The 13,400-nt window shown below is 34.7% G+C and overlaps 1 protein-coding gene across 5 annotated transcripts; it reads left to right on the top strand.

Moving 5' to 3' along the window:
- Window positions 1-433: 433 nt before the first annotated feature.
- On the top strand, window positions 434-4,890 carry LOC107910404 (ACT domain-containing protein ACR3). 5 transcript variants are annotated; one of them, XM_016838230.2, is made up of 10 exons: window positions 436-783; window positions 1,018-1,070; window positions 1,921-2,179; window positions 2,399-2,510; window positions 2,815-2,860; window positions 2,942-3,056; window positions 3,315-3,382; window positions 3,534-4,151; window positions 4,267-4,371; window positions 4,453-4,890. In XM_016838230.2, the coding sequence occupies exons 4-10, from the start codon at window positions 2,440-2,442 to the stop codon at window positions 4,777-4,779; spliced, it is 1,350 nt and encodes a 449-aa protein (XP_016693719.1). In that variant the 5' UTR covers window positions 436-783; window positions 1,018-1,070; window positions 1,921-2,179; window positions 2,399-2,439; the 3' UTR covers window positions 4,780-4,890. The 5 variants fall into 5 exon arrangements, with proteins under 5 accessions (XP_016693720.1, XP_016693718.1, XP_016693719.1 ...); XM_016838232.2 differs by having other exon boundaries at window positions 445-783; window positions 1,921-2,086; XM_016838231.2 differs by lacking the exon at window positions 1,018-1,070 and having other exon boundaries at window positions 434-783; window positions 1,921-2,086.
- The last annotated feature ends 8,510 nt before the right edge of the window (window positions 4,891-13,400 follow it).

Raw genomic sequence — 13,400 nt, 5'->3', positions numbered from 1 at the left:
TCCGTTTATGCTATATTAATTTGATTGTACTTGTGGTTACTCAAATAATTCATTTGTAATAGTTTAATACTTATAATTATTCGGATTTGTAGTTATGATTATACCATGGTTATTACAATTCAAACAATTTATCAAATTTAAATATCAAATGTAGGAAGTTAAAATAAAATATTATTAAATCTCATATATTAGAATATTCATCACCCCAAATATAACTTAAGCTCAAGTCGGGTTGTTTTCTCCTCTTTATAATTCACAAAAATATATATATTTACCAATACTTTACAATCATCCACGTCAGCATCACTCACGCGCACAGCTGAGAGTGGGTTTAAACTTGAACTTACAGAAAATATAAGAAGAAGGTCGATTTTGTCGCCTCGTGTCATTACTGAGTAATAAACATAATATTTTAATCATTTTGTATTACAATAATATTATTTTATATTTTATTTAAATCCCAACGCCGTTCTTATCAGTCATATTTTTCAAGTGGTCTCTCTCATTTTTCCCAGCTTCCATTTGCTCAAGAAAAAAAGAGAAAAGCTCGAATTTTGGTTGAAACATATAGAAAGCAAAGCATGATGATTTTATGAAAGTGGTATTCCAACGTAGAAAAGCATAGAATCTCTCTTTTAAAAGATTCATTCACTCACCAAAAAAAAAAGAAAAAAAAAGAAAGTTTTCTCTTCGGTTTTCTCTTTACTAAGATAAGATAGAATGTGAAGAAGAAGAAGAAGAAGAAGAAGAAGCAAAGCTGTATAAGTTAAGGGTTTTTCAAAGGTAATTTAGTTTAGTACTTTTTTTAACATCTCTCCCGGAGATGGGTAATCTGAATTCTTTGTTCTTGTTCTTTTTTTTTTCTCTGCATGGAGTTCTTGTTTCAATTACTACCATATATGGCTGCGTATAAATTTGCTCGGTTTTCCAGTTAAGTCATCTTCTTTACTGAGTAGGGTATTCTTTCATGTTTCTTTTCATTTTGTTTTTCTGTTTTTTTCTCCTGAGAATTTGCAGGTTTCCTTCTGAGATGTACAACTTGGATTAAGGAATATTCAGCTTCTCTTTTGGTATTTTTATAGGATGAATTTTGCAGCAAGCTCTCACTAGTTTCAAGCTTTAATTAATTGATTGATTGTTAAAATTTCTTTCCTTTGTGGGATTACTATAGTGATAATGACTCCTTAGTGATAATGACTAATTAGTTAACTGGAGTAAATTCATATACAATTTCCCACTTTACTAGTATTATTTACTTTTAATTCCTCTTAAGAATTGACGGCCTTGATAAGATATTTGCAACAAACAGTGGTGATGCTGCTGATAGTGAGGCTTAATGGCAGTATGTAGACTGTTCCTGATACGGATGTTTCGGAAAAAGAAAATGTTAAAAATCAAATCCTTATGCCAATTCATAGTTGTTTTGGTCAATTTTGTTCTTTGCTGTCACATTGGTAGTACTAATTCTAATCATACACTACCTTTGGTTTGGGTCTTCGGGTTTGAACCAAACATATCCAAACTAAGCATTTTCGTAGGGAGGAATGAGAATTGAAAGCTATCAAACATTTAAAGCTGTGATTCACAAGGGATGCATTATTCTGTTGTATGATTTATTCCCGGTTTGAAGTCTTAGAGGGATTGATCCTTTAAGTCGAAAGATTGGGCATAAGTAGTGTTGCAAACCCGTCTTATGACTGGTAGAGTTAAAATTGCTAAGCAAGAGCTTGAGAAATGCCTGTACTGGATTTAGTAGTTGAGGTTTGTTGCATAGCTTGTATTAATTTCAATACTTCAATGTTCTTTGCTCGATGAAGTTTATAAAGATACATAGATATATATAAGTACATATAATGACGCTAAAATGATTTTGGATTCTCCGTATTTGCATTATTAATTTTTCCTCCACTTTATTTGCAGATTTTTGTTGCCATAATGTGAACCTGATTTCCATCCACCTAGGATTGCCAAATTAGGCAACCTTAACTACAAGCTAAATCATCAAAGAAGACCTTTTCTTGTTTTCTTCGGAAACAGTAGTTACTCTTCTTGTCGTGCACAAAGATTGAAGATATCGTCTATCATTGTAATTTACAGCTCCTTTGCTTGCTCCTCAACTACAAGCCGTTTGATATAGAACTTGTGAAGCTAGGCTTTTCAGTTTGTTTGTTCATATTAGGTAAATGTTCGGAAAGATTTCCTTCCTTGTCGGTGGCTTGCAATACTAGAGTGCACCTTACGATACATTTCACATGTTTCTGGCTGATTTGATGAATCTTAATAACTTGCATCTACATGTTTAAGTCAATCTCTTTTCGTGAGAATATGAAACTTTTTTTCCTTACATAATAGTTAATGTGTATCTCCTGATAACTGAGCTTATTCTGCTTTGACACAGAAAGAGAAACACATTTGGATTATTGTGAAGCTGCGGTTTAAATGGCTAAAGTTTGTTGGCCATACTTTGATCCCGAGTATGAGAACCTGAGTGTCAGAATAAATCCTCCAAGGTTCTACCTTCTTTATCCACATGCCTTTTTTCTTTTTCTTCTTTGAGGTCTGTTATCGTTATTGTCCCAAAACAAGCAACAAAATTCAACAACCTTGATGGTTGAGTCACTATAATTCCTTGGATTTACAGTTTGCAAAAATATGCAAATCGATCAAATGTTATGCTACCGAATTGTGTTTCTGTGTTATAAGGGGTTTTTTTCCATATAAAAGGACAGAGCATTGGAGAAGATTTCAGGCACATTTAGCAGTGAAGACCTTTCTATAGTTGTAACTCTTTGTTTCTCATACCTTTTCCGGCAGGGTGTCCGTCGATAACACGAGTTGCAGTGACTGTACTCTTATAAAGGTAAATTTCAATACAAAACAAACTTAATGGGCGGTATCAATCATTCTTAGTGCTAACAGCTAAATCATTATTTGCATATAGGTTGACAGCGTGAATAAACCCGGAATATTGCTGGAAGTTGTGCAAATACTATCGGACCTTGACTTCATTATTACCAAAGCTTATGTCTCCTCTGATGGTGGATGGTTCATGGATGGTAGGATAATGATATATACTAGATGTGTTCTGTTTATGTTAGGCGATAGAGCTTTGTTCCTATATTATGGAGGTCCTTTCAACTATAAAGCAGAATGTAGTTTCATCCTTTTCTTTACTGTTAAACAGATCAATTACGGATAAGCATCAACGTATATGGCTATAGCAGTAGCAGGAAAATGGCATTATGTTTCTCTCCCCCTCCGTTTTTCTCTTCCCAATACTGAGTACTTGACACTTTTTTATTCTTTGCAAACAGTGTTTCATGTCACGGATCAACAAGGAAAAAAGATCACCGATGGAAAAACCATTGATTACATAGAGAGGGTATGTGGTTTCTTTTCCTCTCGAACTTATCTTCTTTTTTTGCTAAATTATGATGCTTGTAAAATGGTGTATTTCTCCCTCTCTTTCTGCTCTTCTTGAGGCCTACTACCATGGTATGCGTTCATAGCACACTGTATTTTTATTTTAACAGGTTCTAGGACCTAAGGGCCACACTACAGATGGGATGAAAGACTGCCCTGGCAAACGTGTCGGGGTGCACTCTTTTGGTAATCACACTGCCATCGAACTCATTGGAAGGGACAGGCCTGGTCTCTTATCAGAGATCTCGGCTGTCCTTGCCAACCTTCACTTCAATGTTACTGTTGCGGAAGTATGGACACATAATAGACGAATAGCATGTGTGCTCTATGTCAATGATAATACCACGAGTGGGTCTGTGGATGATCCCAACAGACTGTCTATTATGGAGGAGCAGCTTAAGCACATCATGCGTGGTTGTGAGGACGATGACAATGTGGCTCGTACCAGCTTCTCCATGGGATTCACTCATATTGATCGCCGGCTTCATCAAATGCTGTTTGCTGATAGGGATTACGAAGGTGGTGGAGTGACAACTGAGGTTGACTATCCTCCATCCTTCAAACCAAAGATCACAGTTGAGCGCTGTGAGGAGAAAGGATACTCGGTTGTTACTGTCCGGTGCAAAGATCGAGCTAAGCTCATGTTTGACATTGTCTGCACGCTCACGGACATGCAATATGTAGTTTTTCATGCTAACATCTCATCCAATGGTCCTTATGCTTCACAGGTAATCCCATCATTTCTCATAATCTTTCAGAAAGGACCAGAAGAACTTCCGTCCATGTATTGTATCAAATTAGGTTATATGTGCATAAGTTATCCTAATGTCTTTCGAATCGTAGGAATATTTTATTCGCCACATGGATGGCTGCACACTTGATACTGAAGGAGAGAAAGAAAGGGTTGTTAAATGTCTCGAAGCCGCCATTCATAGAAGAGTGAGTGAGGTGAGTAGAATGTACCTAGCTGAAATGTTGCATTTCGTACACAAAATAAGCAGAAAAACATGATCCATGTAACGAATGCAGGGTTTAAGCCTGGAGCTTTGCGCAAAGGACAGAGTTGGGTTGTTGTCCGAAGTAACAAGGATTCTCCGAGAGAACGGATTGTCCGTTAGAAGGGCAGGGGTGTCAACAGTTGGGGAGAAAGCAGTGAATGTTTTCTATGTTAGAGATGCTTACGGTAATCCTGTAGATGCAAAGACAATCGAAGCACTTCGCAAAGAAATCGGACAGACAATGATGCTTAACGTAAAGAAGGATCCATCAAGTACGAAAGCACGGGAGGCAGAGACCAGCGGATGGGCTAAAACAAGCTTCTTCTTTGGGAATTTATTGGAAAAGTTCTTGGCTTGAAAGAAGAAAATCAATGTCCATGTATAGAATAATGCTAGCTATTGCATATCAACCATGGGAAGAACTTGTTATCCCTAGTTTGTTTAAAAATAAATGCTTGCGAATTGTGAAGCTTGTGAGCCTAATCCACTTCTGTTACTCTTACTATATACTAATTTAACGTTAATATCCAAACTCCAAAACAGTCGGATATAAAATTGAACATGGGAATTGAGTTCGTTTCTTACTACATCCATAAGCCCTTTTTTTTTTTAATTTAAGAAAATAGTTCATGCTTTCCCCCTCTCTCTCCTAGGGTTGGGCTTTTTCAATTCTGTTAAGTTTAAGGTTAGAGTTTTTTAAGAGTTTAGGGTTAGGATTTAGAGGTGAAATTGTAAAAGTTTATAGGTTGATTTGAGGGGTTAAGATCTGATAATGCACTTCAAAATACATACATTACATTCCATATGCTACGGCATAATAGGATTATTACTTCAAAAATCCATCCTAGGAAGTCAAGTTTTAGGGTGACAGTGCTTGATACAATCACGGGTCGAAGTAGACTTACATCGTTAATTTATCCCACTAAGCTAAATAAACAACCACAAACTAAAAGAACAAATAAAAAGAAAAAAGAAAAACTGCTTATATAGTTAATTTATCGCACTAAACCAAATCAGCAGTTTTCAAAGTCGAAATTCAACTCCAATTTACATGAATAAAAAATGGGTTGGAAATTTGAATGCTTCTTTGTTGAGTTTTGAATGGCTTTACTAGTTGTTCAAGCATGCGTTTGACTTGGACCGGGGATGACGGAATTACATACTCCAAAGGCACAAGAAATATGATTTTTTTCTTGCATTTCACTCTATTTATTTATTTATTCCACTCGCTATAAAAAAATTTTTAAATTTCAAATATTCTAATCTCAATCTTTTTAAAATTATATCTATATGTATACATTTTTTAATGATAATAAATAGATCTTATTTATGAATTAATCGATTAAACTAAAATTTTTTATTTTAAAAAATAAATTGATTAAACTAAAATTTAACGAGTTATTCAATCACATACCTATCATAAAACAAAAATCCTCGTACTTAGTATAAACCAAGAAAAAGAAAAAGTTGTTTTTCAAAAAAAAATTATTGTATATGACCAAATTTTAACACATTTCAACCCCTTGAATATATAACAAAGACCATGTCATTTTACCAAATACATATACTTATTAATATTTTTACTATATCTAACATTTGTTATTGTTATAGTGCTCGCCATTATCCGTTTCTGGACCGACCCACTATCCAGTTAGGGCCGACCCGACTCTTCTTACTTCAAAAGTATATAGCTCATTGTCATGTAGTTCGCCTGCATGGTTCGCCCATGCACTTCGCCACAATGCAAGTGAATTCATACTTGGGAGACACGTGTTAATCTTAAGAGAGGGTACATGTTAACATGTATGAGGCCTATTTGATCCTAGTACATCACATCAAAGGATCGTACCTTACAAATATATAAATAAACCCTCAAGAGAGAGGAGGAAAAACGAATACTCAACAGTTATAATTATTTTTTTAATAAAATCGACCTATTCAACCTATGGACTAACTAAACTAATAACTAAACTTCTTATCAGTTTAATTTTTAATTCGATTACTTTAATATTATTTTTTATATAGAAAGAATATTCATTAATTCAACAACGAATGAGGATTTTCTCATGGCGAAGTTAAAAAATTGCTTTAAGAGATAAAAAAAATGAATAATAAAAACTTTTGGAGATCAAAGTACGATTTTATCATTATATTAATTTATAATTTCATAAAATTTGAACAGACCATATAGCTAATTTATCATTTTTGGGAGGCCAAGACACCTACTTGCCTCCTGAAACTTCCCCAAGTCGACTAAAAATATTTGTAAGGTTAAAATATGTCATGAGTGCTTATGCTCTTCTCCAATTTGAAATTTTGTTTCTATATTTGTATTTTTAAAGTTTAATCCTTCTAGTTTTTAAATTTCAAGTTCAATTGTTAACACTATTAAAATTCTTTTGCTGAATTCAGGTTCATTACAATGTGATCTTTTTAGTTATATGGTTACCAAGTGAGTTTTTTTTATTATTATTTCAAAATGTCACACCAATAAATCTAACAAAATAATAATAATAGTGCTGACAGTTGGACTTAAATTTTTAAAAATAAAAGTATAGAGATTAAATTCCCAATTTGTAAAGAGTATAGGGGTTTATGGCATATTTTAACCTATTTGTTGTTAATTCGGTTTATAAAAAATGGAGAAATCTCATTCTATATGGTTACTTCTGTTTGGAGTTATCTGTCATTACAAGTTATTATAAATAATGGAATTATAATTATCCAACTATGACCATATATTACAGAATTTAATATTGAGTGTTCACAGCATATTTAAAATAATTATTTTGACATAATATTGGGTGGAATTAAATTTTAATATTATTTTTCCAAAAAAAATAATTAAATTGAATTCCAAAAACTGCTTTCACTATTTAAAATATATAAAAAAAATTTAATTTAATAACTATTTAAAAAATAAAATAAAAAAATAAACGAGACATATTATTAAAGTATATAAATATAAACATGGTATTAGCTGTAATAGCCTGGCTTTCCTTAATTTGAGCAAAGATTGATTTCTTCCATAATTTAATAAAATAAATCAATAAATGAAATGATGTTACTTTTAAACTTCAAGCATTAGTAATGGGCAATTATATATATATATATATATATATAATTTTATCATTTTAACCAAATAAAAAAATATTATTAAAATTATATTTTTTAAATATTAGAGGAATATACTCATCATAAATAAATTTCCTTTGAGTTTGCTTTTATTTAACATTAATGTTGAACTATTTTTAAATGTTTTAAGCAGTAAATAAAAGAGGAGTATGGAATGTTTATTATTATCTTTTAGATTAACTTGGAGAAAAAGAGAGCAAAGTTTGAGTGGCTGAAATATCTCATCTTTTTTAAGTGCATTTGAAATTGCTGGAAGATTTGTTTATGAAAGTTGTTATCAGATACTTATTTAAAATATTTCAAGTGGTAAATTTAATTTTTAAATGGGAGATTAAAATTTATTAAAATATTAATGAAGGAGCTACTTTTATATGCAGTTTTAAAATTTAAATTTTACATGATAAAAATTTAATTATTTTAAAATAAAAAATAAAATTTTGGACAAACATAATTTTTTAACTGGGTTAATGAGTTCCTAGTCCCTACTAAGTCTTAAATCACTTTAAATGCATCTTCGGCTTTTTTTCATGAAATAATTGAAGGCACTAATAAATGTAGTTAATGGGTGGCTTATCGTGCTTGGTAACAGGCTAGCCAGTCCAATAATTCTAGATTAGCCCTTCAATAGTTTTATTAACCGTTCTATGCATATGGATGAATTTTATTTAAGAGTCAGAATTGCATTTTGCTTCCTTTACTAAATGTTATATATTCCAATATATGTTCTAAATCAACATATAATGTCAATGAATATGCTAGTGATTTTTATGTAACAAATTTGTTTTATCAACATTTAAGATTGAATTATTTATCATAAAGATTCAATTTGAAAATTTTAAAAGCTCAATCGACAAACAATAATTGCAACCAAATATACCAAAAGGCACCGAAGAAGACGGTGGTGGCCGATTGGTTGATGATCAGAATACCAAAAAGGTTTGCTTCAAAGGAAAGAAAGGTGAGGAAGGCATTGAGATCTCGGTGGATCTACCACCGGAGCTTGTGTTTTCATGGAAAGATAGGTTGTTGAGAAAAAAAGCCTTTGTATCTAAGAATTTTTCCATGTATTCTAGGAATGGGATTGAGGAGGACCTTGAACTTTTTGAGGGAGACATTACGAAATCCACAATGAATGGAATTCCAACAATTGAATTTTTCGATAGGATGCAATAGTTATTAGTGATGGACATGTCTAGTATGGTGCTGGGGAAGCTTCTTGGACGGAACACAATGTATTCAACCTTACATAATTGGATTTCTATCCTCTGAAAGCCATCTTCGCTATTTCAATTCATGGATATTGAAAATAACTATTTCTTAGCTAAATTCCAAAGTTCAAAGGATTATGAGAATGTTCTTACCCAGGGACCTTGGATTGTGTTTGGGTAGTATCTCACGGTTCAGCCATGGACCCTGGATTTCAACTCGTTATAGTCATTCCCTAGTGTGGTGATAGCTTGGATTCGGCTCCCTAGCTTGTCGGGATTCTTATACAAAAGGAAAGTTTTGGAGGAAATATGTGGGCTGGTTGGCAAAGTGGCAAAACTTGACTTCATGACCGATAACAAATCGAAATGAATGTTCACTAGGTTAGTGGTATATGTCAACCTTGATCGACCACTTGTCTAGTAAATCCTAATCAATGGTAGGATGCAGAGAGTGGAATTTGAGTCGTTGCTGACTGTATGTTTCTCATGTGGTCGGTATAGACATGTGAAAGACTCGTGCTTTATCTCTACTATAGATCTAAGCAAGTCAGGTGAGAAGAAAACTTCGCCGAAAGGCGCGACCAATAGGTGAGGCGACGGTGGAGAGGGTAGAGGCATTCAGGCCATGTTGGTTGAGCAAAAAACTTGGCAGAATACAAGGGAGAGTAGGAATCAACGGCATAAAAATTAGGATTTTGATTCGGTAGGATCTAAATTTAAGGCTTTGCCTGGCCTTGACAATGGAGACGCCGAGATTGAAATAGCTAAAGAATGGAAACTGTTAACAAATTTCCAGAAAGGGGATTTTTTTTTTGGAAAATCTTACATGAGACAATTTAAAAGGAAAGAATAAGGTGGATGTTGGGCCATCTAAGGCGAACATGGAAGCATTAAATAGAATGGACCAAATGAAGGCTATTGGGCCTGGAGAGAGGGGTGACGTTGTGCCTATGGATGAAAGCGGGTCTGATATGGAGGTTGGAGAAACTTAATTAAGACGAATGGAAAGAAGGTCGGTCTAGAGTCTGGGTCAGTTTTAGAGAAATTGGGACTAGTGTCTACAACCTATACTAATTTTTTCCAACAAGTCGTTAGTCCAACCCAAACAGAACGCCTTGGTGATCCCCGATTCAACAGCTTCTTTGGAAATGCATGTGTTACAAGTGGCATCCACACATATGATTGAATATGATGTCATTTACAAGTGGCATCCACACATATGATTGAATATGATGTCATTTCTCTATTTCTATATGTTATCTAGTCTAACACTACATATTTCAACCCCACTTTTGAAAGACTAGTGGAATCACTTGTAGAATCATCTGTCGGGGTTTTAGATTTGGGGAGGCATTTGACCATCTCTTTTAAAAAGAATTATAACCTGAAGGCTAGTGGCTCCCCGGAGGGTGAGAGCTTTGGGGATACAGGTATTGATCAGGTGACATCGAAAAGGCATGGTTCTGAGAACAAAAGCAATCTTAACCATACTAGTAGGCCTTTTAATAGGACCATACGGGAGTGTGGAGGTTGATTTAAACTCATAGGGAATTTCAAGGTTCCAGTGTCAAAAATAATTAACTCGATGGTCAACTTATTAATTTTCAGATTCAATCTGTAGTTGGTAAAGGGGAGAAGGTCACTAGTGGTAAGCATCATGCGACAATGGCTCTGTTTGGCCAATAGAGGTTAGTTTCACTATTTGTTCATTTAATATTATTATGAGTTTTTCCATTTTTGCATGGAATTGTCAAGGATGTGCCAGTATTAAATCCTCGCGTATTTTTCGTGTGTACAACCTAGAGTTTAAGTCTAATATTGTGGGACTTTATGAAATGAGAGTCAGTGGGAGTAAAGCAAACTCAATTATTATGAAACTTGGTTTCCAATTTTCTTTTCGTGTTGAGACAATTGGTTTTTCGAGAGGAATTTTGATTGGTTGAAGAAATCATTATGTATTGAGGTTGTTAGAAGTTACCCCCAATTCATTTTGACGAGGGTATTTGATAGCTCCCTTTGACATTTGGCTTTAATCACCTTTGCCTATAACAATCCTGACAAACAGAAGTGGGGACTTCTTCGAGAATGATTGAAATTGACTATTTACGACGAAAAGATTCCCTGGCTAGCGATCGGGGATTTTAATACTATCCTCTTGTCTGATGAGAAGAGGGGTAGGCGGGTCATAGGAATGAGATACTCTTTATTTGGTGAGTTTTTAGAATCATGTGAGCTTCATAATTTAGGATTTAGAGGTCCAACGTTTACTTGGCATAAAGGTGGGGTCGTCCAAAGGTTAAATAGAGCAATTTGTAAAGAAGCGTGAGTTACTGCTTTTCCTAATAGCTTGGTGACTCACCTTTCGAGGCCCAAGTTTGACCACGGGCCTTTTTTTCTTTCTCCTAAACCAAAAGTTAAAACTCCCTAAGGACGTCCTTATAAGTTTCTGGCTGGTTGGGTCGAGCATCCGAAATTTTTAGATTTTGTTAAGAAAAATTAGAGTTTCAATGGTAGTATAACAGAATCTCTCGCTTGTTTCACTTCTTATATCTAGGTTTGGAACAAGGATGTGTTTGGGCACATTGAAACTTGAAAAAAATATTTACCTAGAGGCTCATGAGCATTCAGCGGGAGTTGGACTTGGTGCATTCGAATCATCTTTTACAATTAGAAATGGAGGTGCGCAAAGAGTTGGAAATTGTTTTGCACTTTGGAAACGGAAAGCTAGGTATGACTAGTTGTATTTGGAAGATCATAACACCAGGTTTTTACATAGGCGCACTTTATAAAGGAGGAAATTTAATAGGATCAATGCTTTGAAAAATGATAAGGGAAATTAGATTTTTTATGAAGATGAGCTTCAGTATGAGGAAGTTAGTTTTTTTCAAAAGCTTTATGGTGAGAAACCAGGTCCGATGAGAAGTCTCCCTCGAAGTTCCTTTCCTAAATTAAAGGATAAGGAGGTTCAGTTTTTGGGAAAGTCGGTCACGAATGAGGAAATTAAGAGAGCTATGTTCAATATGGCCCTCTGAAAGCACCAGGCAGTAATGGGTTCCACGCTTTATTCTTCTAGAATCAGTGGAAGCAAATAGGTAGCTCTGTTTGTGAATGGGTTAATGAGGTGTTTGCTGGAGATACTATTGATCCGGATTTGAATAACACCTTAATATTCCTTATTCCCAAGGTCTAGAGATCTTTTCATAGTTTCGACCAATCAGTTTGTGCTCGATTCTTTATAAGTTGGTTATGAAGATCATTTTCAATCGGTTTAAAGTAGTCTTTCCAAAGCTAATAGCTTAAGAACAGACAGGCTTTATAGCCAATAGAAATATCACAGGCAACATCATCATTACACATGAGGTAATTCATTTTATGAAGAGTAGGCAGAAGAATAAAAGATGGTTGGTCATCAAAATAGATTTGGAGAAGGCATATGACTGGGTTCGGTGGGAGTTTATTGAGACATCTTTACAAGATACAGGTATCTTAATTTTTCTCATTAATGTCATAATGTCTACCATTACGAACTCTACTATATAGATTCTATGAAATGGTGTCGCTTTGTAGAAATTCAAGCCAGCTAGAGGTGTCTGTCAAGGGTGTCCACCATCTCTGTACCTATTTTTCATGTGTATGGAGTGGCTTGGGCACAACATACGTTTATCCATCGACTCTAAATAGTGGACTCCGGTTAGATTGACCCGTTTAGGCCTAACTTTTTCACACATTTTTTTTCTAGATGATCTCATATTATTTAGCCACGCCAATGTACAACAAGCCAAGATTCTTAAATGAATATTGGATAGATTTTGTGAGTACTTAGAGGATCGAATCAATATGCGAAAGACCAATATTTGGTTCTCCAAAAAGGTTAATGATGATTTAGCTAGGAGGCTTAGCAATATCTTCGATTTTCATAAAGTGCATAACCTGGGCTTTTACTTGGGGGTGTCCCTATTTCACGAGTAGGTTACCAATAGTACATTAAGTTTTTTATGGATAAGATTAGGAGCAAGTTGCACAGTTGGGATGTATGACAACTTTCATTAGTTGGAAGGGCCACACTTGCTCAATCAATCCTTTTAACTATACCCAACTATTTTATACAGTCCATGATGATCCTTAAGGGACTCTGTGAGGAAATTAAACATTTGGTTACGCAATTCATTTGGAGGTCTTCTAGTAGTGGGAAAAATGGCCATGGTCAGTTGGGAATCCATTTGTCGGCCTCGACGGTGGTTTGGGCTTAAGGCGGTTACAACAGCCTTCATGATGAAACTCAAATTTAAGATTATTTTAGATTCTAATGCTTTTTGGGTTCGTGTCCTTATGGGAAAATATAGGATCCAAAATGGCTTACCAGAGACTTTGGCCCAAAGAAGTGGCTCTTTTCTTTGGAGAGGTTTATCAAAGGTATGGTCGCTCATACGAGAGAATTTACTTTGGTGAGTGGAGGATGGGATCAGTATCAAATGCTAGAAGGACCCTTGAGTTCCTATTGTTGGGCCTCTTTGTAATTATATCCCATCTCACTCCAATCTGGTGACGGTCTGCCTTCTTAGGGATATAGCCACTAAAGAAGGGTATTGGAATCTTGATTTTTTTCGACTCTGGCTTCTAGACGAGATAATTCGAA

Source organism: Gossypium hirsutum, chromosome D02, assembly GCF_007990345.1.
Source record: "Gossypium hirsutum isolate 1008001.06 chromosome D02, Gossypium_hirsutum_v2.1, whole genome shotgun sequence".
Classification (NCBI taxonomy): Eukaryota; Viridiplantae; Streptophyta; class Magnoliopsida; order Malvales; family Malvaceae; genus Gossypium; species Gossypium hirsutum.
This window is presented reverse-complemented; position numbering and strand designations above follow the sequence as displayed.